Consider the following 26,585-nt stretch of genomic DNA (forward strand, 5'->3'; position numbering starts at 1 on the left):
ATCTATGCATATGCAGATGTCAGCCAGGGCCCGCAATAGAGCTCCGTTGCCCAACAAGCATATATTCACTCTCTTTACCTCCCTAACTCCTGGGGGAAACAGTCACTTAGAATGAAGTGTGGTGACCTTTTTGGTAGCTTAATGTTGGAACCTCTCATAGTTCTAGGATTTTTCTGAACAAAAACCAGTATTTATTGTAGCATGGTGTTCAAGAAACTAAGTTCCATATTTAATAAAAATTAGCAGCTTTTGGACAATGACATTTTACATAAAAAGTTTCTCTTTAAATCTTTTAAGCCATTCCTTACTGATCATTAAAACCTTTTTTCTGCAGAAACACTTCCTTGAGCTGCTTATTTTTCCTGAATGAGTATGATGTTTACTGTCATACTACTTTGGTTCTCTCTGTCTTCTACATTAAAAAGTTTCTTTCATTGTATTTTTCAAACTTTGAACTTTTAAGGTTAATTTTCCTAGCAGTAATCAGGAGTTTAATAATTTCCTATTATTCTTTTGAGTTTTAAGTATTCTAGTTATGGTAAATAAGACATGTTTTTATACCAGTTAAGACTTTAACTTGCCTTAAAATTATCATAATCTTTCTAATTTTACATATAAGATTGTTACTTAATGGGGTCTTTCCACACTTTTGCTCTTCTTTTTCATCACCTTCTTTCCTGACCTCTTGAAGATCAGTATTGAGAAATCTAAGAAAATATCAACTCTCACAAATAAATTAAAAACTGATGATCTGGTCATAGTCTTGTCTGATTTCTTCAAATACAATAGGCAAATTTTCTCCTTTTGTTCTTTATATAATAAAACAGACTATTGCTAGCAGGTGGTTTTGTTGTTTGTTTTGTGTTTTAAGAAATTCTCTGTGAGGGGGGGAAAATAATTCCTATTTACTGCATGCAATTTCCCCCTACTGAGGTCAGTGGAAGCTGAGCAGCCAAACTGGCAATTCTTGCTTAATCAACAGAAAGAAATGCAAAAGAAATAAAGGAGAGAAGAAAATGTTGGATCAAAGAAAAAACTTACTGAAAAGATTAAAGAACTAGGATCCAGAAGAAGAAGTTTGTTTCATGAATATGGCAAAACAGCAAGGCACAGGGTAATTAAAAGCAGACTGAACTACATACCGCACACCAATAATGCTCTTACCAGATCAGCATCAACTAGATTCAGAAACAACCCTGATGACCATCTAGTTCAACCCCTTTTATTTGTTAAGTGCTGAGAAAACACACACAGAGAGTGTAAGTGACTTGTTTAGAAGTGGTATTAAAAGCTAAGTTTGTTCAACACCCTTTTCGCTAATATAAGACCAAAGAGTACCTACTCCATGCACTGCAACAAATGTTTATTAAATATGTATACATGTTTAATATACAACAAAGAAGTTAAAAAAAATAAAACAAAATAAAATTAATACGTGTATTGCATTTAGTGTTGGTAGTGGGGATACAATGAATTAGATGAAGAGTGACCTGCAATTGTTATTACCTAATTCTGATTTAAAAAAAAGTAAAGTAGCAAAATATTTGGACACCTAGCATTAAAACACTGTGATGCTGGCACATAATTAGACACAGATCAATGGAACAGACGGAAAGTTTAAAAATAGATTCCAATCTCAAATTAGTGAGGAAAAATATTGGAACAGTTAGATATATATTTGGAAAAAAAATAAAATTGTATCTATAGGTCACAGTACATTGGAATCAGCACCAAACAGACCAGAGATCTAAATATAAAAAAAATGAAATTATACAATAAGTGAAAATATCAGTACATTCTTTTATAATTTGGAAATAAGAAAAACCTTCCTAGCTGATACTCAAAATCAAGAAGCAATAAAAAGAAAAGAAAAATCCAGTTACTGAAAACTTTTAAATGGCAAGAACCAACATATAAAGTCACCATAATAGTCAAAAGACAAATGGCAAACTGAGAAAACCCCCAAAAACAAACAATCTAAATTAAGTAAAGGGCTACTATCTCTAAAATTTAAAACATACACAAAACTCCCAAATACAGACCCACAACACAACAACAACAAAATACGCAAAACATATAAAAGACAATCAGAGATGCAAAATTTTAAGTAGTCCATAATAATAGCGATACATTTAAAATTATACTATGTACTATTACCTTCATCCATATAAATCCCAAGTTCAGCAACAAAGTCTATGGTGAGGCTGTACAGAACTAGACACCCTGACACATTGCTGGTGAGACTGCAAAATGGTATAATCTAAAGAGAGGAATTTGGTAATAACCAGAAAAATTCCAAATGCATTTACCCTTTTACACAGCAATCCCACTTCTAGAAATCTTTTGCAAAGATTTACTGGGAAAAATATAAACATACTCAGATGCAAGGGTATTCACTGTGGCATTACTTGAACTAGCAAAACCCATATGCCCATCAATAGGGGCTTGGTTGAATAAACCATGGTTTACTCCCAAAGGCAGTATATGCATGATAAAATAAATGAGAAATATTCCTATCTATTGATACGGAGTGATCTTCCAGATATATTATTTAAAAAACAACAATAAGATGTGTAACAATATATTTAGTATGCAACCTTTTACATAAGGGATAAGAACATATAATACATACATATTTTTGTATGTTTGCAAAAAGAAATACTGATAAGAAACAATCAAAAATAGTCACCAACAGGAGGAGGAAGAAAATGGGTGGATGGGAAACAGAAGCAAGATTTCTCTGAATATACCCTGTTGTATAGTTTTGACTCAAGCTATCCCTAAAAATTGATAGCTAATGGAAACAAATGAACCTAACTATGTAACGTTTATATAAAAATATAGAGAAAACAATTATTTCATGTTGCATTAAAATACAGAATTGACTGTACATCCCTGGTGAAATATGTACTAAGAACAAATAGAGCTGCAAAGAAATCTTAAACTTTATTCAGTGGTTTGTAATCTAATTGTCTGCAGTAATGCTGGTATTGTTTTGAAACTATTATAGGATGATACAAATAAGTAATTATGTTAATGCTGTTAGGAACCATTTATAGAAAATATTGGGGGATAGAGAAACAAATTAGATCTTCACAAGGAAGCAAACAGATCAATCCAGATGAGGGACTTTCTAGAAAACTAATCACTGAGTTTGGGCAACATGGAGAGAAAAGGGGTGAGGAGGTGGGAGAAGGACTGATCCATTTGGATTTTGACCTGATAATTTCTACCTTGTCAGTTCTCCCATGCCTTTAAAATACTTTATTCAGTACTCTTAACTGTTTTTAGTGGGAAATTCAGTCTGAAGAACCAACCATATTACCCTAAGTGGAGAATATAATATTTTTAGTTTCAAATAAGCACAAATGTTATCAAGAAATAAAGATAAAATGATTGGCTTTCCAAACTGTTGATTAACATAGTTGTTCTCTGGCAGGTAATTTGTTATGCCTTTCACAATGTTGGCGTAATTTATTTTAGGACAGTGTTTCATAAAAGAATATGTAAATGAATTTACTACTTAGTCTAGAATACAACAGTTGCCTAAATAGTTGCCTAAATAACTGTAATTCTAGACTTCACAGACTTATGTAAAATGTAATGTGCCTGAATATCTAAAATAAGTTGTAAAAAACTCTTAAGCCAGTAAAAATTATTTTTGGAGTAACAGTAATATACTATTATTTTATTTCATGAGAATTTCTAAATTCATAAGACAAGGAGAGTTTGGTACAATTTAAATACATTAAAATGTACCCCATTTTTCTCTTTGAGAATTTCGTAATAATTTTTGAATAAGAAGAAACAACTTGGTATGCCCCCAAACTTAGAAATAAGAAACACTGCCATTATTATTGGAATTTTTTTTATTATATGTAGCAGAATCTAATCTTGATACAGCCTAAGTCCAAATTCATTTGAATGCATTAGCTAATGAAATAATATGCTCTTTCTTTCAAACGGAAGTATTGGTAAGTATAATGGAACTGGGTAACTCTACTTCAACATAAGACTTCCTAAAATAAAAAAAAGAGGTGTAAGTGTTTGGTAAGTTGACCCTCAGCCACATCCCTTGAAGTGTAACAGAGTATGAACTGAAACAGAAGAAACCTAAATGTCAAAACATTCCCTATCTCCACAACAATATTGCTGAATGGAGTATTTTTTAAACACTTTTAAGCTCTAAGATTAATGACTGGTTTCTGAAATTCATAGAAAAAAAATCTTATTAAGAGTCCAAGACTGAACCCTCAGAGTGAAGTGGAAATAAAGTACCTAATCAATACTACACTCTGACACTGCCGACTTTTAAAATGTAGATACTTTTCGAGGAACATTAACTTTATGCAAAAGGTGACTCCTAGATTATAGTTAGCTTCCTAAGAAAATAAATTTCAAATTTTAATATTGAATTTAAATTCTAATTGGGGTAAAATAATGGCACATGTAATTGAGAGAATAGCAGAGGATTTAGTAACTAGGCACAAAGATTTTCCTTAAATGTAATATGCTAATAATTGCTGTTTTTTTAATGGTAACAATGTATAATAAATATGCATTACCTTTTCTAAGGTAAACTGACTACTCTGGAAAGTACACAAGTTTTAACAGATTATGCAATCAGTCCACTAAAGAGTAGAGCAAAAGCTATCATAAATCTGGTCTCATTTTATTAAACTCATGACCAGAAGTTTTCCTTTTTACATTATTTCACATAATTTTAAAAGTATAAATTGCTTTCTCAGAAGATAAAATGTAAAAAAGTTGGAAGAAATCACCTGAAACGGATGCCGTTGTTTTTAAAACATAAAATCAGATAGATGGTCATTCATAAAGTATCAAATATGTCATAGATAATAATAATAATCATCATCATAGCCACGCACTAAGCAGTTTCATAAAGAAAAGGAATCCTTAACCCTAAGGTCATAAAATAAGACATATTTATTTTACCACATGAACTGATAATTAAAAGCATAAGATGCTCATTAAAAAAAAATGTAGCCTTGCTTGTGTGTAGCCTGGGAAAATGATCCTTTATATCAGAAAGATAAAGACAAAATAATCATATTTAAGTAATTCTTACTTCCCTAAAGGAAGATGAACATTTAAGAGGTTGATAAATTTGGAAAACTGGCTATACATAATAACCATCATGTTGGGGGAATAGATTAAAATCCAACAGTTTGCATTATGTTATTTTCCACAGTGACACAACATAAAAAGGTAGGAGTTAAATAGTTAAGCTATTATCCATGAGGAAGGTCAAAATCATTTTCAACATGTAAAAAGAATGAAAAGTAGAGGCATTAAAAAGAACCACAAATTCTTCATGAGGCAAATGTTAAAATGTGGAACTTAAGCTCAGACAAATACACAGGAATGAGAAAGGGCCAGGTCTAATGTGCAGGAGGCATTTCATCCCAAAGCAAATCTAAACTACACAGGGATGCTTAATGCTATAAATTTAGGGGGGAAACGTGTGTTTTTCCCCCATTTTGTAGTGTGTGCATCTCTTGCAATAAATTTGAGTCAGCACCAATGACAGCTCTGCAGTCCTCCTATGTGGTGCTGATCAGGTGGTTGCAGAGCTCCAGCTCACAGCAACACAATGCAGCTGAGCAGGCAAGCACAGCCCACAGCCAGAAGCGGCTGCTACTCTCCAGAACAAGGCGACCTTTAAGCTTAAGTTTCCGGGAGAAAAATGAGATGCTGATGCTGAAGACGACACTATGGTAAGATGCTATTTAAATCAGTAAAAAATGGACCTCGGAGCTTTTCTTTCCTTTTCCCTTTAAGAAATAGTCAACCTTAGGATTAAATATATATTCGATAGCAAGTGCATGCATCTGAAATTTGCTGCAGTGTCAGTGGAGAAATTTCTTGTCAATATTCATTCACTTTGTAAATATACACTTTATTTTCTTTTAGAATCGGCACTGAGATATACAGGGGGGAAAATCACTTTATAAAATGTGAGGTTTGAAAGTATGGTGTTGGTTTGGATTTTGTAAGTGCCTTAAATGCTTTGCAAGGATATAAAAACACAAAGATAAATCTCTAAGTATTGCTCTAATATCTAAATAAAATCTCACCCTACACACACACACACACACACACACACACACACACACACACACACTGACTACTACATTACTGCAGAGATTGAAAAAAAGAGACACGACAGCCATTTTTTCCCTTCTGAATAAAAAGAATATTTTCAAAAAACAGTATGAGCTTTTAAGATTCTGACCCTTTATTTGTAGAGAATGCCATTTTATAATATTAAGGCTCTGAAAATATAAATAAGAAAGACAAGAAGGGAAAAAATAAAAGAGAAAATGCAGGAGAGAGTAGGGGGAGACAAGTCTCTCTCCACATAGCCCCAATGGAAGGATTAAGCATTTGGACTATAAATGAAGGGGATCTTTGTTAGTTTAATCACTGGAACAATTACAAAAGAACTCAACAACAACGAGGTTTATTGAAAATTTTGCCTAATGCTAACGGACCCATGCAGATGCCTAATTGAATTTGCATATTAAAAGAAGGGTGATTCTGTTTGTTTCTAGGCTTTGATGGAATATCAGATACTGAAAATGTCTCCCAGCCTGTTCATCCTTCTGTTTCTCACACCGGGTATTTTATGCATTTGTCCTCTCCAATGTATATGCACGGAAAGGCACAGGCATGTGGACTGTTCAGGCAGAAACTTGAGTACATTACCTTCTGGACTGCAAGAGAATATTATCCATTTAAATCTGTCTTATAACCACTTTACTGATCTGCATAACCAGTTAACCCAATTCACCAATCTGAGAACCCTGGACATTTCAAACAACAGGCTTGAAAGCCTCCCTGCTCAGTTACCTCGGTCCCTCTGGAATATGTCCGCTGCTAACAACAACATCAAACTGCTTGACAAATCTGATACTGCTTATCAGTGGAACCTCAAATACCTGGATGTTTCTAAGAATATGCTGGAAAAGGTTGTCCTCATTAAAAACACACTAAGAAGTCTTGAGGTTCTCAACCTGAGCAGTAACAAACTTTGGACAGTTCCAACCAACATGCCCTCAAAATTACATACCGTGGACCTGTCTAACAATTCCTTGACACAAATTCTCCCAGGAACATTGATAAGCCTGACAAACCTCACACATCTTTACCTGCACAACAACAAATTCACATTCATTCCAGATCAAGCTTTTGACCAACTCTTTCAGTTGCAAGAGATAACCCTTCATAATAACAGGTGGTCATGTGGCCACAAACAAAACATTACCTACTTACTGAAGTGGATGATGCAAACAAAAGCCCATGTGATAGGAACCCCCTGTGCTAGCCAAATATCATCTCTGCAGGAACATGACATATACCCCACACCTTCTGGATTCACCTCAAGCTTGCTCACTGTAAGTGGCATGCAGACAGTGGACACCATTAGTTCTCTGAGTATGGTAACTCAACCCAAAGTGACCAAAATACCCAAACAGTATCGCACAAAGGAAACATTTGGTGCCACTCTCAGCAAAGACAGCACCTTGACTAGCACTGACAAGGCCTTTGTGCCCTATCCAGAAGACACATCCACAGAAACGATCGATTCACATGAAGCAGCAGCTGCAACTCTAACTATTCATCTCCAAGATGGAATGGTTACAAACGCAAGCCTCACTAGCTCACCCAAATCCTCCCCAACACCCATGACCCTAAGTATTACTAGTGGCATGCCAAGTAATTTCTCTGAAATGTCTCAACAAAGCACAACCCTTAACTTACGGAGGGAAGAGACCACCACAAATGTCAAGACTCGCTTACCTTCTGCAGCAAGTGCTTGGAAAGTAAATGCTCCGTTTCTCTTAATGCTCAATGCCGCGGTCATGCTGGCCGACTGAGGGTCTGCGTCTACTGAAAGAACTCCTCCCTGATGTACAGTTGGGAAAATATGCCCTCATCTAACCAGTGATTCAGCTATATTAAGTATTCAAGAAAGCCAGTGTTACCTTTCTGACTCTGATGTAAATGAAGTAAGTTGTCTTAAATAAATAAAAAGTGCACAATGTCTTGGTACTTACTGCTATTTTACTGTCTCAAATGAAACTAATGCATTTCTTTTTTTAACGAAATATTTTCTTTTTAAGGCTTCAATGTGTTGCACAAAATATAAAGCATCTAAACTTTAATATGTACTTTATGTATGTTTACACTGTCAAACATCTGGGTGGGGGGAAGGGAAATAAATGGTCTATGCTCATAACTGTGTCACTTGACTTCCTAGTCATACCAACTTAATAACATGGTCAACTCAAAACGACCTCATCATTTCTGTCCCAGGTACAGGGCCCTGGTAAAGTCTTTCCGTAAATAAAATGTTGGAGGTACCCAAGGATTTTGCTAGTAAAGTAAAACTGTGGTTGCCACCTCATGAATGATTATGCCCCATCATTCTTTCACACACAAGCCAGAATTGTTTTAAATCTAAATGATGTCCTGCTTCTGAGGAACTCTTGGCTACTTTACAGATTATATAATGGACAAAAGCTCTTCAAAAAGCTAGAAGACACTGGGCTTTGCATTTTAATAAGGAGAGTTTAATGGTTTTTGCCTTTTGCACTTAAGAAAAGTATTGAAACACAATAAAAAGCTGATGTTTAAAGTCATGTAAAGGAACAGTTTTAGTGCATATTTAATAAACCATTTGTTAATGGAAATTTAAATATTTATACAATTAAAAGTTTTCATGTGCAGGAGGTGAAAATTTATATTTTGCACATCAGAAATTAGAAACTGACTTACCTAAATTAAAAATAAGATTAATGTCAGGATAAAGTCATGGGGAGTCTAACAAACATGGTCAATACTAAGGGAAGGAGGGGCAGGAAAGGAGAAATGGAAAAAGGATGGGATTCGTTTGGTGCTGCAACCAGATGATGAACCCAATAAAATAGACAACAGGACTACGGGGCATGAAACAAATCCTAACACTCCAAATCAAACTGCACTGGGACTCCCACTAGAAGAAAATCAATGATTTTCTACAAATATAAAAGGAAGCCACCTTTTGAATTAGATACAAACATAAGTAATAGCCAAGAGTCAAAAAGAAGCCCTAAAAAAGGCTAGATTAAAATGCGAGACAGCATAACTGAAGTGGGTAAGCCACAAACGAGGTATTTCATTTGGGAGACATAAGGAAGAATCTATTTGAAGCGCTCCTAGTTGGGAAGAGAACAGAAAGAAATATTTATGCTCCTTCCCAAAAAATTTTAAAATTAAGACAGAATTGTTTCCAGGATTGGGAACATTTCTATTGAGACAGAGACAGGGACAGACAGACAGACAGACAGACACACACACACACAAACACACACACAGATAACAACCTTTTAATGAGTTCTTTTTTCTCTCCTTTTAAGCATCGGGCTTATGAAAAAATCACTGTTAAGCTTCAATATAGCAATTCCTCTCTGTGTTACCTAGTACAGTGTACCTTGAACATTTTTCTGCCCCCAGCAAACCTAATTGGCTCACTATGTCAGAGAATTTTACCATGAAGAAAAAGGGGTTATTTGAAATAACCCCTAAATGGTTTTAAAACGCATCACTTTCCCAAATGGACAAGCTGTTCCCACTTCCTCCCAATCACTGATCTAGTATCTTCACCATCGCTGACAGAGGCTAAATGCTTAGGTATTTTCTACTCTATCTCACACTAGCATCTTCTAAAAAAACACATATACTGAATTTCACAAAAGGTTTCTCCGAGGTAATATCTTTCCTTCTAAAGGTGCCAAAAATTAAATGTGGTCATATACATATTTAGAAATATCCTTGAAATACGGGGAAAGCAAAATGATGAATTACATCATTTATCAGCACCTATGGATTACAACATTACTGACATACAGATGAAAAACTCAGGAAACTTACAAGTACAACATATGTCAACTACACAGACTCTAAGTCCGTAGAAGTATTACATAGCCTTACAGTAATTAGGTAATACTTCCTTTTAAGGAAATTATGGCCTATTAATGGAGGTGGGCTCATTATTTGCCGCTAGGACATGAACATTACTGGGCTCCATACATATTTCAAAATGCATTAGTCCTCAGCATCTAACTCTCAAGCTCATAAGCTACACATTCGGCCCTGGCTGGTGTGTCTCAGTTGGTTGGAGTGTTGTCCAATACACCGAAAGGTCGTGGGTTCAATCTCTGGTTGGAGGAGGCAACCTATAGATGCTTCTCTTCCCCCCCCCTCCTTTTCTCAAATCAATACACACATATCCTGGGTTAAGAATTAAAATAAAAAGACAGATATCTATCCATCCAACCCTAAGGCTTCTATTTTACTAGGAACTTATTTCTCACCAGTCAAGAGAATTCAAACAACACAAACACAAAAGCAAATACATAAGGGATAAAGTAGTGGTGAATAGGGTGTGCACTGGCCTAAATCCTACCTCTGCCGCTTCTCAGCTGTCGAACCCTGGACAAGTTAACACTGCTCTACATCACAGCTCACTTACCCTTACTTAAATGGTCACAAATATGCACTGCTCAACAATCTTCCATAACAATGCTCTGAAGCAATATAAATTCCTTTAACACACACCCAAAAGGTCAGACAAAAGTCAACCTAAAATCTGTTATAAGATTATTACTTCTGAAGTACATTTTAAGAACTGCCATGTAAATACCAAGTATTTACAAACATAATTGTTTAAAAGTAAAAAGTTATATTTCTATTAAAATTAGAATCAAGCACCAATACCCATTATAATCAAAATTTTAATGTCATTTAAGAAATTCCAGAAACAGAAATAACAGATAAAATTACAGAAAAATATGAAACAAAATGATTATTATTAACAGAGGAAATAATTGTCTATCTAAAGCAGGGGTGGGGAATGTCTGGCCCTCGGGTCAAATCATTTGGTCTGGCATTAGGGTTGAGTTAGTTAAATGTTTGACCAAATATAACAGGATAATTTTTAAGTTGATAATTTTGTATGGCCCTTGAATGATGTTATAAATATCAAATGGTCCTTGGCAGGAAGAAGGTTTCCCATCCCTGAAAAGGATTCCTCAGGAATGCCTTTAGAAGAATAACTTTAAATAAGTAACAAAATAAATATGAAACATTCAAGGTTTTCTCATGTGCTAGCAACAAATAATTAGAAAATTACAGGGGAAAGATACCATTCATGACAGAAACAATACATAAAAATAGATGTAACATTCACATGAAATGTGTAGGGCCAAATGGGGAAAAGGTAAAACACAGTAAGGAGAGGTGCAAACTTGACAAGGCGATTAACATAAGTCTCTTCATTCATTTATTTTTTCACTCAATAAATATTTATTCAGCACCTGGAACTCACCAGGCACCAAGGCTAAGTACAGGAGGTATACCTTAATTCATAGTGTAAAGTTGTGATTATTTCCAGTATAATTTATGGATTAAGCCAACTCTGACATTCTTATGGGATTCTTTTGGGAACATAACATGGAACACATTCATTTGTAAAAATCAACAGGCAAAAATAAACAGAAAAAGGAAGAAATAGTAAAGGTACCTTAGTCTTTCTTGAGAGGAAACATATCGGCTATAAAAATTAAAGATAGAATGATAGTGGCATAAAAACAAAAAGAAAGAGAACCCAATATAGAATTCTCTCATTTCTTTCGAGGGTTATTGTAAGGAAAAATGAGATAATACATGTAAAGTGCTCAGTGTTACATAACATTACTTAAGACACAGCAAGCTCTGAAACATTGTTAACTTCAGAAGGGGAAAAAAACCACAAATCCAAGAGGAAGGGAAAGATTCCACAAACAATGCTGGGAATATTGGAAAACAGTCCAATTTGACACTCACTTCATGTGCTATGCCTATAAAGCAAACTAAAAAAGGTAACATTAGCCGGGACCGGTTTGGCTCAGTGGATGGAGCGTCGGCCTGCGGACTGAGGGGTCCCAGGTTCGATTCCAGTCAAGGGCATGTACCTTGGTTGCGGGCACATCCCCAGTGGGGGGGTGTGCAGGAGGCAGCTGGTCGATGTTTCTCTCTCATCAATGTTTCTAACTCTCTGTCCTTCTCAATTCCTCTCTGTGTAAATCAATAAAATATATTTAAAAAAAAATTCCATACCTTAAAAAAAAAGAAAAAAAAAAAAAAAGGTAACATTAGGCCATAGCTGGTTTGGCTCAGTGGGCAGAACATCAGCCCGCCAACTGAAGGGTCCTGGGTTCGATTCCAGTCAAGGGTGCATACCTTGGTTGCAGGTTGCAACCCGGCCCCTTTTGCATTCTGGTCCAGGTGTGTTGGGAAGGCAACCAAGTGATTTGTCTCTCTCACATTGATGTTCCTCTCTCTGTGTCTCTTCCATACCTCTCTCTTTAAAAAACAATGGAAAAATATCCTCGGGTGATGCTTCCTTTGCCCAGCTGGCATGGTTCAGTGGTTGAGCATCAATACATGAACCAGGAGGTTGCCACTTCGATTCCCGGGTGACAGGTTTAATCCCCAGTGTGGGGCGTGCTGGAGCACGGGGCAGCCAACTGATGTTTCTCTTTCTCTCCCCCTTTTCCTTCATCTCTGAAATCAATAAAAGTATATTTCTTAAGAAACAAAAAAGCATTAAAAAAGGAAGTCTTAAAAAAACATAAGAATTTAAAAATATTTCTAAATCTCTAGGTGACTTTTTAAAAATTAGAATAAAAAAAAATCTAAAAGAAATCATCAATAGATTTGCCTATATTTCTTTATGCTGAAACAATGAGTGAGCCTGATAAAAATATTCAAAGAGAAAAAAGGAGATTGTTAATCAAAGCTCATAAAAATAAGAAAAATAGTTAGATTCTCAATGAATAAATGGGCAAAGGACACAAACAGTATATTTAAAAGATAGGAAGCATGATGCTTGAAAAATATATGGGAATACAGCCAACACATAATAATTGAGAAATAGAAATAAAATGTGGTACCACCTCATGATTAAATCAGCAAGCAATTTTAAAAGATGTAATAAAAATCAATGCTGGGGAAGACCGAAGAAGTGACCACATCACATATTATTAGTACAACTCTTTTGGGTAGCAGTTGGCAGTTGTATGAGAAAACAGCTCCTGAGATGCTGCCTAGGCATTTCATAGTGTGATAATCCTGTATATATGCAATCTGGACATTTAAGTAAGGGCTGAGATCAGAATTCTCACCATAAGTTCCCATTTTGCTCTTCCTGACACAGCTTTTAAAATAAATACTTAAGAGATGAGTTTTCAAAAAGTTAGTGATCACTACCCTAACCAACTTATAAGTGCCTGCTGTCCTGCCCACCCTGGTGAGCTGAGATGGAGAAGTGCTCTTCATCTGGCTGACTGTGCCCTCCTCACCCATGTTTCCGCTGTTTGTAATAAATCTTGTGACTTAATGGAGGGTGGAGGGAGTTAATTGGGGAAAAGGGATGGGGATATCTGTGATACTTTCAACAATAAAAACAAATTAAAAAGCAAAACAAAAAGAAAAAAGAAATTTTGTGACTTTATTTCCTGTTATGAGTGTACTGAAATAGAGCCCTCAGATAAAAAACACCCAGGGTTTTCACTTCCCCAAGATGGGACCTGGGATGCTGAGGGAGCTATCTGCTGACCCCGTGTGGGTGTTTTGTGCCTCCTCATTCAGTAGGTCATAATCTGCATATTCTTAACTTAATACACCAGCTAATAAGGGGGAGGGGGGGGAGAGACAACAATGATTAAAAACCTGGAAATATTAACTTTTAATGTAGTAAATTCTAGGTAAATCACAGCATTCTTTCTAACAGCAAGGAAAAAGGAAACAATGCTAAATATCTACCATTAGGAAATCAGTTAAGTAAAAGATGATCTACTTGACAAAAATATAATGTGTCCAATAAAATATTTATGAAGAGTTTCTTCTAAAGTTTGAAATGTAAAAAATGTAAATACTATACAGATAAGCAAAAAAATATAGGATATAAACATACATCTTTATAGAATTATGTATAAAAACAATAAAAAGAGTCCTGACCGGTTTGGTCAGTGGATAGAGCATCGACCTACAGACTGAAAGGTCACAGGTTCAATTCTGGGCAAGTACCTGGGTTTCGGGCACATCCCCAGTGAAGGGTTTGCAGGAGGCTGCTGATTGATGTTTCTCTCTGATCAGTGTTTCTAACTCCCTATCCCTCTCCCCCCCCTCTGTAAAAAATCAATAAAATATATTAAAAAAAATAAAAACAACAAAAAAGAGAAATATATCAAATGCTAATACTGTGTACCAACTATTTTATTAACTGCTTTGTGCTTGAAAAATGTAAGAGATCTAAGAAAAAAATTACTGGAACAGCTGTCCAAGGGATTTAAGGCTGAGTAGGAGAACAAGAAAATAAGAAGATGCAAATTGAACTGTAAGTAGGTAGGGGTAGTCAATCAATACACTAGAGAATCTCATGAAGTAGCACACAGAAAAGCACTATCAGAATTCTTGGAAGCTCATCTATATTGGATTAGCTTACTTTAGCTCTACCTGGTCATTGCTATCAGGACTATTCCCTATCTAACCAGACAGGCTCTTCTCTCTCTTTCTCAAAAAAACCTTCAATAATTTCCAATGTCTCAGAATAAAATCTAAACTCTTAATATGGCTTACTGCTTCAAATATCTTTTTGCCCTTCTATATTTTTATTGATTTTTTTACAGAGAGGAAGAGAGAATCAGAAACATCGATGAGAGAGAAACATCAATCAGCCGCCTCCTGCACACCCGCTACTGGGGATGTGCCCGCAACCAAAGCACATGCCCTTGACCAGAATCGAACCCGGGACCCTTCAGTCTGCAGGCAGACGCTCTATCCACAGAGCCAAACCGGTTTCGGCTTTTTTGCCCTTCTAACCTACTTCTCTTGCCACCAGGCTTTCATAGATGATGCATGTCCTCTTTGGTTCACTCCCTTCCCTTTTCTTCCCCTAGAAAAACCTTATTCGTCATTTTTTAAATTGATTTTAGAGGAAGAGAGAGAGAAGAAACATCAATGTGGGAAACACCAATCAGATGCCTCCCGAATGCCCCCTACTGGGGATCAAGCCCACAACCTGGGCATGTGCCCCAACCAGGAATCTAAGAGACAACCCTTTGGTGCATGGAAGGACACTCAACCAACTGAGCCATTCCATCCAGGGCCTCATCCATCATTTTCATTTCAGTTTAAATATCTCTTTCTCCTAGGAGTTTAGTTTTTTGACCATCTTGATCTGAATTTATAAACAAAGAATGAATTAGTACAGGTCAAAGATGTGTCTGGTGGGCTAACAATGACCTCTTTAAAAAAAGACTAAGTCAAACCTCCAAGTCTTATTCTAGAATTTACATTTCATACATTAGTTCAAAATTATAGCCTCACAATCCAGAAAAAACAGAAAGTTAAGAATAAAAGAGATTTAGTTAGGCTGGTGGTGCTTGTCATGTAAGAATTAGGTCGGAAAGAAACTCATTACAGACTGATTCATTTGCCTCTCAGCATAACCATTATGGCTTGTTGCAGTTTAGGTTCTTACAAGGGTATTTCTTGGATCACATGATCTCACACATCTAGAGGAAATAATGAACAACATAAACAGACCCAGAGAAAGAGAAGCAGCGATCAGACTCTCAAACCTCAGAGGGAAAGTAAGGGAGAATGGGGGTAAGGGGAAGAGATCAACCAAAGGACTTGTGTGCATACATATGGGCCTAGCCAGTGGCCATGGACAACGGGGGTTGGGGGGGGCATATCTAGGGAGGGGTTTGGGATGGGAATGGGAGAATAAGGACAATTATGTGAGACCATAATCAATAAAATAAAATAAAAAAGAATTAGGTCTGGGCAGTGGGGGTTACCTTTGGAACAATTTCCAGAGAAAGGTTAATTCTAATACCTGTGAACAATTTAGCACAAGTAGATCATTCAGGGGAATGAGACAGAGAAACAGAAACAAATGTCACCTCAATATGTCAATAATGTATTGAGCAGATTAGTTTGCTTCACGCTTTGAAAAACTGTGGTTTTTAAGTAGTTCATCTTTTAAGAAATGTCATTTTGGTTCAGCAACCCCAACTCTGTTAAACATGTATAGGAACCAGATGAGACATACTCAACACATCCATTTATCTCTTCCATAAACTCTGGCCTGATATTCTGAATATGTTGGAAATTACTGATAAGCTCAAAGCACAGAAATTAAACTTACACGTATACAATAAAAATAGCAAAACTGCAAAGTTCTTTTCAGATAAAAACAATTCTAAACCACATTGTGGTTTAACAGGAAGAGCGTGAGGTAAGGTTTTCTCACCTGTGTTATTATCCTGGGCAAGTAATTAAATGTGTCCTCTGGTAAAAATCTACATAGTTAAGAACAAGTGTTCCATAAGGGTATTTTAAAGAATAGATTAAATCATGTATATATTTCAGCACTTTGTAGGTGCTGCATAAAAATTTTAAGTGTTAACTGCTATCCCTTGTTTAAGAGATGCTTGGGTAATTAACAAGATCAGAAATAAAAACGATTGAACCCAAATTGGTACATAAATCCTTTGTATTTGCCCTCTGTAGTCCTACTTAAAATAGCTAGTTACTTATTCATCCCATGGGAAATATAACTTATCAGTAAAAAATTAGATATCTGAATATTTCACATTGGTGTCTCAAAGTCAAGTATCAGATAAATCTGAGGAAAAAGTCAATACCGGGAAATGTGGTTTTTCACTTTGTGTTATTTTGTTGCCCGTAGTCACAGTTCAAACAAACTGAACACTCAGGAAGGCTGCGGGAGTTCAAATGCCTGTCAAATGCTTGCCTCAAGCCTCAACAGAAAGTAAACTAAGATGTACCGGTAATAGCTTTTCATTGAGACTGGAAAACAAAACACAAAGCATCAGTACAGGAAAGCAAGGATGCCATGCACCACAGTAACCACTGGGAAGGCTTCTGTTTGCCAACCAAAGCCTCAGCAACCGTTATTGCACCTGAGACACAGAGTGTAAGAGTAACTGGCACATGGCCACATCCATTTCCCAGTTCTATTGCTTCGACATCAGTAACTAAACTGTATTTCTTCATATCAATGACAAATAATTAAAGAAAGCAAATGAATGCATAAAAGTAATTTCATCTATTTATAGGCTCTAATACTTCCTTATGGTATGGCTTTTCTACAGTGACTACATAAAACCTTTCTTGCTTTAACAAAGTATATTTGGATAAAGTATTATGACTCTCTTGCCCTGACACTAAATTAAAAAATAAAAAAGCTGTAGAATATTAAATATGAACTTAAGAGACTAACTGTAGAAGCTAAAGTATCTTTAAAATGTATTAAAATTAACCAAAGGATCAGAGGTCACCTGGCACTAGTAAAACACCTTCATATATTAGCTATAAGTTGAATATAAATTGACTTTAACCTTGAATATGTGATACATTTAAATATCTGTGCTTTTCATCAAAGCAATCATGCTTGACTCATTAAATTCATATTCCAATGAACTTACCATTACCGAAAACATCTTTGGGCCCCTCCTTTCTAATATTACTAAGGGCCAGTTTATAAGTCACACAAAGAAAAAAGAAAAAAAAAACAAACACCTCTTTTAAAACAAAAAATAGTATTATTTAACTTGTCAAAAATTTTTGCCGTTTGTAAAAAAAAAAAAAAGTGGTGGGGGGGGGGTAATTTTCCTATCACATTTAAAAAGAACATATTTCATTTGACAGTACTTCCAAAAATGTGTTTCCCTAAAATGTTGTGCTAAATGGCAGCAGGGTTTGAAGTAAGTGCATCACCTCTAACAGTGACTCTTCAGAAGGAAATAATGTTCACTTGGCTGTATTTAATCTTTGATTCGTTTTAGTATTTTCCCATGTTGTTTTATGTAATCAAACCTAGTAAGTATATCTCAAGATTATTTCTTTTTAAGGATTATATACCTATCTACTGAAAGAGGTGAACCACAGTTGGTTAAAAAAAACAACTGTTTTTTCACAGCAAGAGATGGACTGCAGCCACTACACTTGACCATGTAGTACTTGTCTGTAACCACCAGATTATTCAGTACATATCAATCACTAAATCAGCTTTGATGAGTAAACCTTGTTTCACTTACATCCAAGGCCACTATACTTCTCTAAACCAAAAAAAACACACAAAAACTTTACTCAAGAAATTTTTGGTTCAATTCTAATCACTCTCCTAAATCAAATGTTCTTTTTTCAAACTATAGTCGTGTGTACCTATAATTAAAATTGGTGATTAGTTTTAACACTATCACTAAATCATTACATATATGCAATAATAAAAAGTTAGGTTCCTTTACTAAGTGTTTTATAAAATGCCACATCCTCTGCTAGATTCTGTGTGTATCCATATGAAGATATCTTAGACCTAGGAACTCCCACGTTCAATAAGTAAACAGAAATTATATTCTGTGCATCCCATGTTCGCTGCGGCATTATTTTAAATGGCCAAGATATAGAAACAACCTAAGTGTCCATCAATAGGTGAATGAATAAACAAAATGTGGTATACAACGACACAGAATGTTATTCAGACATAAAAAAGAAAACTCTCCTGCCACTTGTGACAATATTGATGGACTTGAGGGCATTATGAGAAGTAAAATAAGTCACTTAGAGGAAGACAAATACTGTATGATTTCACTTATATGTGGAATCTAAAAAACAAACAAACAAAAAAAACACCAAAAAAACCCCCACCCAAACCAAAAAACAGAACTCATAGAGAGAAAAGATTGGTGACTGCCCAGGGTCGGGGTAAGGGGCTCTGGAAGGGTGGGATTAATGAGTGAGGGTGGTCAAAAGGTACAACCTTCTAGTTATAACTAAGCCCTGGGGATGTAACGTATACTATAGTGAATATAGTTAGTTAGTTATACTGTGTTGTATATTTGAAAGTTACTAAGAGAATAAATTTTTAAATCATAAGAAAAGAAGTTTTTTAACTCTATGTAGTAATGGATATTAATTAGACTCTTTGCAATATATACACGTAGAAAATCATTATGCTGTATACCTAAAACTAATATAATATGTCAATTATATCTAATTTAAAAATAAAGAAAAATTATATTGTAACATGGTCTTTGTTAAATAATAATAGTAAGATTTGCAGGGGCTTAATAAGGAGTTATTTATCAAAAATTGCCTAAAAAGACAGACAAGTACAATTGTTGGGTAGGGATGTAGGAAATTAGAATTCTCATATACTGCTAGTGGAAATATAAAATGATAAAGTGGCTTTGGACAACAGTTTAGCAGTTTCTGAAAAGATTTAATATCAAGATACTACATGACTCAGCAATTCTGCACCTAATAAAATAAAATAAAAACCTGCCCATTCAAAAACTTGTACATGAATGTTTGTATCAGAGTTATTCTTAACAGCCAAAAAAATGGAAAAATATTGAGTGAGGCTTAACTAAAAAACAAACAAACAAACAAAATCAGATTTTAATAAGTACTTTAAAAGCATGAGGTCCTACAATGACTGATGTGAAGAACAGAGGTAGGGAAGGTTCATATCAAAGGTGCTGCCATCAAGAGTTAGACCCTGAAGGAAGGACAGAATTTTGAATGAGGAAGAAGTACTTTGGGCAGGTGGGGAAGGCTGCACAAAGATTCAGAGGAAGGAGGTATTTAGGATCTGAATACTGGTGAATGATTTTTGTTTGGGGGCATTTGAGTACTGGAAAGATCTGAACTTTAAGTTTTACTTAATTATCATCAAGAGGCCTGTGTACCTTAAAATCAAAAAGAAAAAGAAGAGAATGAGCAATCCAAGGTTGGAGAGCCATTTGGCTAGGTAATGATGCAATTAACTGAGAAAGAGATTATGAGAATAGAACTAGGTAGAACAATAGGAAGGAGAAAATGTTAAATTTTAAGTAATTTGAGATCCAGGTGTATGAGGCATCAATAAGAAGTTATCTGTGCATTATCTTATTACTATTAGGTCTAGTAATAATTAATGTCGTTTTCTAATACTTTTTAAAATCGAATTTATTTAAACAATACAACAAAATTTAATCAACAATATAGTTGCCGTTGTTTTCTACTACTTGTGCCCAACGCTCAGGAAGCATTTTAATCCCTCTGTTGTAAAATTCTTGTGGTTTTGATGCAAAAAATTCGGTCAATGCATTTTTGAGGCATTCTTCATTATTAAATTTTTTTCCAAGAAGAAAGTTTTGCAAAGAACGAAACAAATGGTAATCGGAAGGGGCAATATCAGGAGAATATGCAGGTTGAGGGAGAACTTCCCATTCCAACTGGCACAGTTTTTCAGCAGTGATTCTTGCAGTATGCAGTCATGCGTTATCGTGGTGAAGAATTACGCCCTTCCGATTAATCAGCGCGGGTTCTTTTTCTCTTAAAGCTTGGGCTAACCTTTCCAATTGGGCACTACACACTGCACTTGTAATGGTTTGGTTAGATGGTAAAAGTTCATAATGAAGAATTCCTTTAAAATTCCACCAAACACACAACATCACTTTTTTCGCATGCAAGTCAGGTTTTGGCATGGGCTGCGGAGCCTCATTTTTGTCCAACCATTGAGGCCGCCTTTTCAAATTAACATACAGCACCCATTTTTATCTCCGGTAACAATTTGCTCTAAAAACGGCAAAAGGTTTTGACGAGAGAGGAGCGAACTACAAATTGTGACTCTTTGATTACGGTTGTTGTCGGTCAACTCATGAGGAACCCATTTTCCAAACTTTTGGACTTTGCCAAGTGCACGCAATTGATTGGAAATTGTTTTTTGTGAACAATTTAAAGTTGTCGCAAGCTCTTGTTGGGTAATTTGAGGATTTTGCACCAAAAGAGCTTGAAGAGCTTCTTGATCAAAATTGGACACACGGCCTCGACCACTCTTGTCATCTAATGAAAAATTTCCCTCGCGAAATTTCTCAAACCAACGCTGGCATTTTCTGGCGCTAACTGCATCTCGATATGATTTATAATATCAACTCTGGTTGCTAAGAGGCTTTTAATGTTTACTTCTTAAGTATGATCATGCTAACCTCCAGTTGTATATAAGTACCATATAAATAGGATTTAGCTAGCACTGGCTCTATTCCTTAAGGAGGAAAAAAAAACAAAAAAACAAAAAACTTCATAGCAAAGCAAAACAAATGAGGAACATGTTCCGACCTGTACTTCTGCCACTTATGTAGCAATTTCCTTGTTATGTCAGTGCCATTGTTCACAGCCTGCAGTTTTAAAGGGTGCCTGCCAATGTGGTAATACAATCCAACTTCCCTGTGCGCTAGTTATTAAGGAAAAGGAGTGATCAAAAGATGAAATTCCTTTAAAAAGTATACTTAAAGTGCTTCAATGTTGGTGGTTTAATGTATTAAAACAATCTTTGTAAACTCAGTATGAAAGTATCACATTCATAAGAAATCCTTAAATTAGTTTTATATGAATAAAATTTAACCTTTTCTAAAAGGTGATGTTGATTATGTACTAGAAATTACATTATGAAATGCTATATTCCTACTTCAAAATAACCATAGCCAGAAACTACCCTATAAACATATATACAAGATGCTTTAGGGAAAATACAACAAAGACATCTATCTTTAATATACTTATTTAATTTTAACTTATGATAATCACAGCAGGCAAAATAGTGTATATTTTTCTAGTTAAAGTCATCCAGTGAAGAAATTCATAATGTATACATGGATAAGAGAAATAACAAAGTGGCATTCACTGGGTTCTTGAAATAGGCAAATAGTCTTTTTAAAGACTTGACTTGAATTCCTTGATCTCTGCCAAAGTCCATTTGTTTTATACCAGTTGTTTAGAAAACACTCAATAGGATATTTCCAAAGAGCAAATGGCAGGTCAGTTTAGAACACGTGATTTCCTCTCTTATATTTAAATAGCACAGCGTGAGTAAGAAATCAGATTCCACAAAGGACACTGAAGAAAGCTTACATTCTTCATCTTCAAAGAAAAAGACACTGAAAGGTAAAAAACTGCCATTTTTCTCAATGACAATTTAAAACCAAATGTAACTTTTAACATGTTATATTTTTAGAATTAAAATTTGAGCTTTAAGTTTAAAAATAAAAGAATAGTTAAATATGCTCAACATGGGCCAGTTGTATTATCTCAACTGTGACAAGGCATGAGATGTAAATACAGGCTAAAAGGAAATTAGATGTAATTTTAAAAGGGCTCACTATTGAACTTTTGGTGTTTGTACTATGTCTTCACAGTTCACTTCTAAAATACACAAGCCTCAGACTCAGATTCAAGTTCTAGTTCTGGTCATTTTTAGATATGCATCCTCAGAGAATATGCTTTTCTATCTACGCCCATTTGTAAAATGAAAGGGGTAATTTTGAACACTTCTAAATGCATCAAAATGGTAGTATTTCCCCACTGATGGGAAGAAGGTTCCTTCATTTTTCTCCACTTTTAACAAAGCTACTAGTTCTTAAGTTTGCTTGTCATTCAAGTCTTAGACTAAATTTCTGTAAATATTTTGAAACAGGAAAATGATGTTCAAGCTGTCACTCATCAGCCTTTGCCTTCTGTCCGTTGGTAATATGTTGGAGACAACGACTACCTTGAGTTCTATGACAGTCTCCAAAAACGTAAGTTTGAATTCTGAGGCAACTACAAATTTTCAAATGAGCTCAAAACTCAAGAGAAGCCCCAATATTGAGGCAGACGTGACTACCAAGACAATTGCAAATCCCTCAATGGCTCTGAATCCCACAATGATTCCAAATTCTAAGACAAACCCGAATTTCAAGACAACCTCAAAGCCCAAGACAACCTCAAAGTCCAAGACAATTGCAAATCACCCAGTAGCTCTGAATCCCACAATGATTCCAAATTCTAAGACAGACCCGAATTTCAAGACAACCTCAAAGCCCAAGACTCGGAAAACATCAGTGACCACAAAGACCCCAACCACCATGAAGATGACGACTGTGAAAAGTGGAGGCACCACCCTGAATCCAAAGGACAACATTCACTTTCTCTTCTATGTAATATTTTTGCTGTTTTGTGTGCAATGAAGCTGAAGTGGACTTGAACTGTCTGCATTCCTATCTCAGTCCTTTATCATCTGCACAGTTGGAAAATCAAATTTATTTCAACTTCCTTCTAGGAAATTATCATTATCCTAGCATAATTTAGTTTTTTGCAAATTTTAATTGTGTAAGCTTAATTATTACTTTAATATGGCTTCCTTCCTCATAAATGCTTTTGAAAAGCACAAAATACCAATGTTTGCAAAATTAACTGAAAATTAGATCTTTGCATTAAAAGCCTAAGAGAAGAAATGATGTTGGTGTTTAACCAAAATATGCTTCTGTGCATGTGAAAGGAATGTGGGTAGGGGATGAAGAGTAATGTGTATTGTTCTTATCTTATTTTTTCAGTGCTCTATGAAACAATACACCTGTGTCACTGTATTTCATGAATGTATAATAGTAATATGTTATTACAATAAAAATGATGCTTATTCTGCTAATCCTTGTAATGCATTACATCAGCTGCTCCAACGAAAAGATTCTCTTGCCTTGAGTAAACCTTTGTTTTGTATTTCAAAAGGTTTGTAAATCAGATGCCTAGAATTCAGAATTCTTCCTTATATAAAGATGCCACATAACTACTGGTAAGATTTTCATGTTATTCTACAAAGGGTAATGTAACCCCCAAACCTAGTATTGAATTTTAACGGTGATAATAATCACCCTAGTAACAGTGTAGTTGTTAAAGTTTGAAACCCAACTCTGATTCTTTAACTAGTTGTGCTACCATGAGTAAAATACATAAACCAGTGGGATTCCCAATCAAACTTCGGTAATAAATTGACTACAAATGGATCACTTGGAGTGCCTGTTAGAATATATAAATTAGGCTCTACCTTTGATATTTTGATTTGGCAACCCAAAATAGGGCCGGGGAAATGTTTGTTTGAATTCTCCAGAGCATTCTGCTAGCTAGGTTTGGGAATGACTAGCAACTGCTCTAAGTTTCAGTTTGTTTACATGTCAATCACTGTTACTAACAATACCTCAGAAAGTTACTGTGAGGGTTAAGTGAAAAATCATATAATATGCAGTTTGTCTGATGCAGAGAGAGCATTCAGTAAATGTTAGCTATTACTATTACTACCACTACCCAAGAAGCAATTGCCAGGTATTTAGTATTCAAGAGGAAGACTCTTCATTGTAACTTTTAAGTTTTATATTTTTAATTAGAGGCCGCTGCACGGAATTCATGCAAGAGTAGGCCTTCTTTCCCCTGGCTGCCTGCACAGGTTCCCTCTGCACTCAGGACCGGCTCCCCTCCGGCCGCCAGCGGGCCACCTGGGGCCCTGCTTCCCTCGCAGCCCCTGCTTCATCCAGAAGGACATCGGGTCTAATTAGCATATTATGCTTTTATTATAAATTATTCGTATAAAATAATATGTGCTCTTGGCAACAGGTCTAAAAGTAGAGATATATAACAGAAATATTATAAATGGTTCTCTACCTCCTACAATCAGACTTCCCTGAGACAATGTGAGCGTTATTTAATATGTATTATTGCTCAGTCTATACCTCTCTATCTCTCTCTCTCTCTCTCTCTCTCTCTCTCTCACACACTCTCACACACACACACACACACACACACAGTACTCTGCACCCTATATATGTCAGATCATACTTCTGGGTCTTTTAAAAGCAGCATTAGAGGATTTGTTACATTTGCCAGCACAGAACTCATTTTTCCTCATCCTGATATTGGCAATACAACTTTCCCTTGGGAAACCCTGCTCCGTAATCTTCTCTTTTCAGTTCATGCGATTTGAGTAGGACTGGCTTCCCCACTGAGCTCCAGTCAGTAATGGGCACATAATTCAGACCTAGACAACCATGCAATTCCACCACCTCTCCTCCCCTTGCCGTAGTGGTTGCCTCAGGAATTAACATGTGACTTAAGCCAGGCCAATAAGACCAGTACTTTTGCTGTAACTACTAGAAAACAGGTGTTTTTCTACTGGGTTGTTAAGCTGGGAGAACACAAACCACTGTAACCAGTTTAGGAAGAGCTGTTTAAGAATAAAATCAACACAAAGGAAGTAGAGTCAAGAAGCAGAGAAGACAGATGCTCGCCAGGTGACGCTGTTCTAAGCACTGCATGTGGTCATGCAAGAAGCCAGTCCACCTCTTGATCTTCTTAGGTATGTGTGTCAACTGATACTCCTTTGGCTTATACAAGTTTGCATTTTGCAAAATAAACTTTAATATATTGCATATTACTCCATAATAGAGACTATCAACTATCCTCATTTATTCAATAATTTCCCTTTTGAAACACAGTTAAATGGTTTTCACTCCCCCCCCCCCCACTATAAACAACACTGCAACAATTGTCCTTTTGTCGTTATGGCACTTAAACTACCACAGGGCAGGAGCATAAGTATATGAGAGCAAATAGCAAGAAAAGATTAGACACTAACCAAGGTCAAAATTAAGGAGCCCTTTCCTTGCATACCTGAATGAACCTGGGCTTTATACGAAAGTCAAAGGTGCTAAGTGACACAGCGAGAGAGATGAGATTAGTTTTATGGAAACATCCTCCCAGAAGCAATGTTAAGGTGAACTGGAAGTAGTTATCTGGGGATTAGGAGTAGGAGAATAACGCTGCATTAGTACAGGTAAGAGCTAATAAGGGAATCTCCATGATGGTAGTGGGGAAATGGTTTCAAAATACATCTGCAAGATACCTAAAATTAATATTAAACTTTTAAGATACAAAAAACCCAAAAACAACAACAACAACAACAACAAAAAACAAAATTGAAACCCACACCTAAACACAGCTCCCGATGAAGGAGTAGCACTAGGTAGTCATTTTGACTCACAAGACTGCTGGGCTAGAAGCATATTCTTGACTTAGAGACAGCCAGAATCTACTGCCTAGCCAGTACCTAGCATTACATGCTTTGCCAAACAGAGATTTATTTTTTTAGCCGAACCACAGTTCCTTTCTGGAATTTAATACTGAGGTAATAAAGAAGCCATTAACCAGAGCTAAAGCTGAAAGGATACATAAAGAGGAAAGTCATGATGTAGAGTTGAATGTGAAGTCAAGAGAGAGTCAAAAAGCATGATAGACAGCTATTCTGGCTCCACCTGGGCAGAATCTGTGTGTGTGTGTGTGTGTGTTTTCTCCTCAGAATCTACTTTAATGCATGTGTTTCTTGAGGCCTATCGTCTTGAGAGAATGACTTCTCTGCAATAGTAAAGGCTTAACTAAAACAACTTAATTGATTTGTTATCAATTGATTTGTTATCACAAGATATCATTTCTAAAATCAAAATGTAGTAACTGATAGTGAGGAAGGTAAAAGAAAGAGGGAGGAGCCGAAACCGGTTTGGCTCAGTGGATAGAGTGTCTGTGGACTGAAAGATCTCAGGTTCGATTCCAGTCAAGGGCATGCATAATACCTTGGTTGTGGACACATCCCCAGTAAGGGGTGT

At 35.8% G+C, this 26,585-nt stretch overlaps 2 protein-coding genes across 13 annotated transcripts in view; one reads left to right on the top strand and one right to left on the bottom strand.

Moving 5' to 3' along the window:
• NF1 (neurofibromin 1) overlaps positions 1–26,585 on the bottom strand; it is a 217,158-nt gene that overhangs the window by 55,568 nt on the left and 135,005 nt on the right. The gene's annotated exons all lie outside the window — the stretch shown is intronic.
• Positions 5,516–8,260, top strand: OMG (oligodendrocyte myelin glycoprotein). Its single transcript, XM_036454409.2, has 2 exons — positions 5,516–5,738; positions 6,576–8,260. Exons 1-2 carry the CDS (start codon positions 5,736–5,738, stop codon positions 7,899–7,901), a joined length of 1,329 nt encoding a protein of 442 aa, XP_036310302.1. The 5' UTR covers positions 5,516–5,735; the 3' UTR covers positions 7,902–8,260.

The sequence above is a fragment of the Pipistrellus kuhlii genome, unplaced genomic scaffold, assembly GCF_014108245.1.
Source record: "Pipistrellus kuhlii isolate mPipKuh1 unplaced genomic scaffold, mPipKuh1.p scaffold_m20_p_28, whole genome shotgun sequence".
NCBI classification, from domain to species: Eukaryota; Metazoa; Chordata; class Mammalia; order Chiroptera; family Vespertilionidae; genus Pipistrellus; species Pipistrellus kuhlii.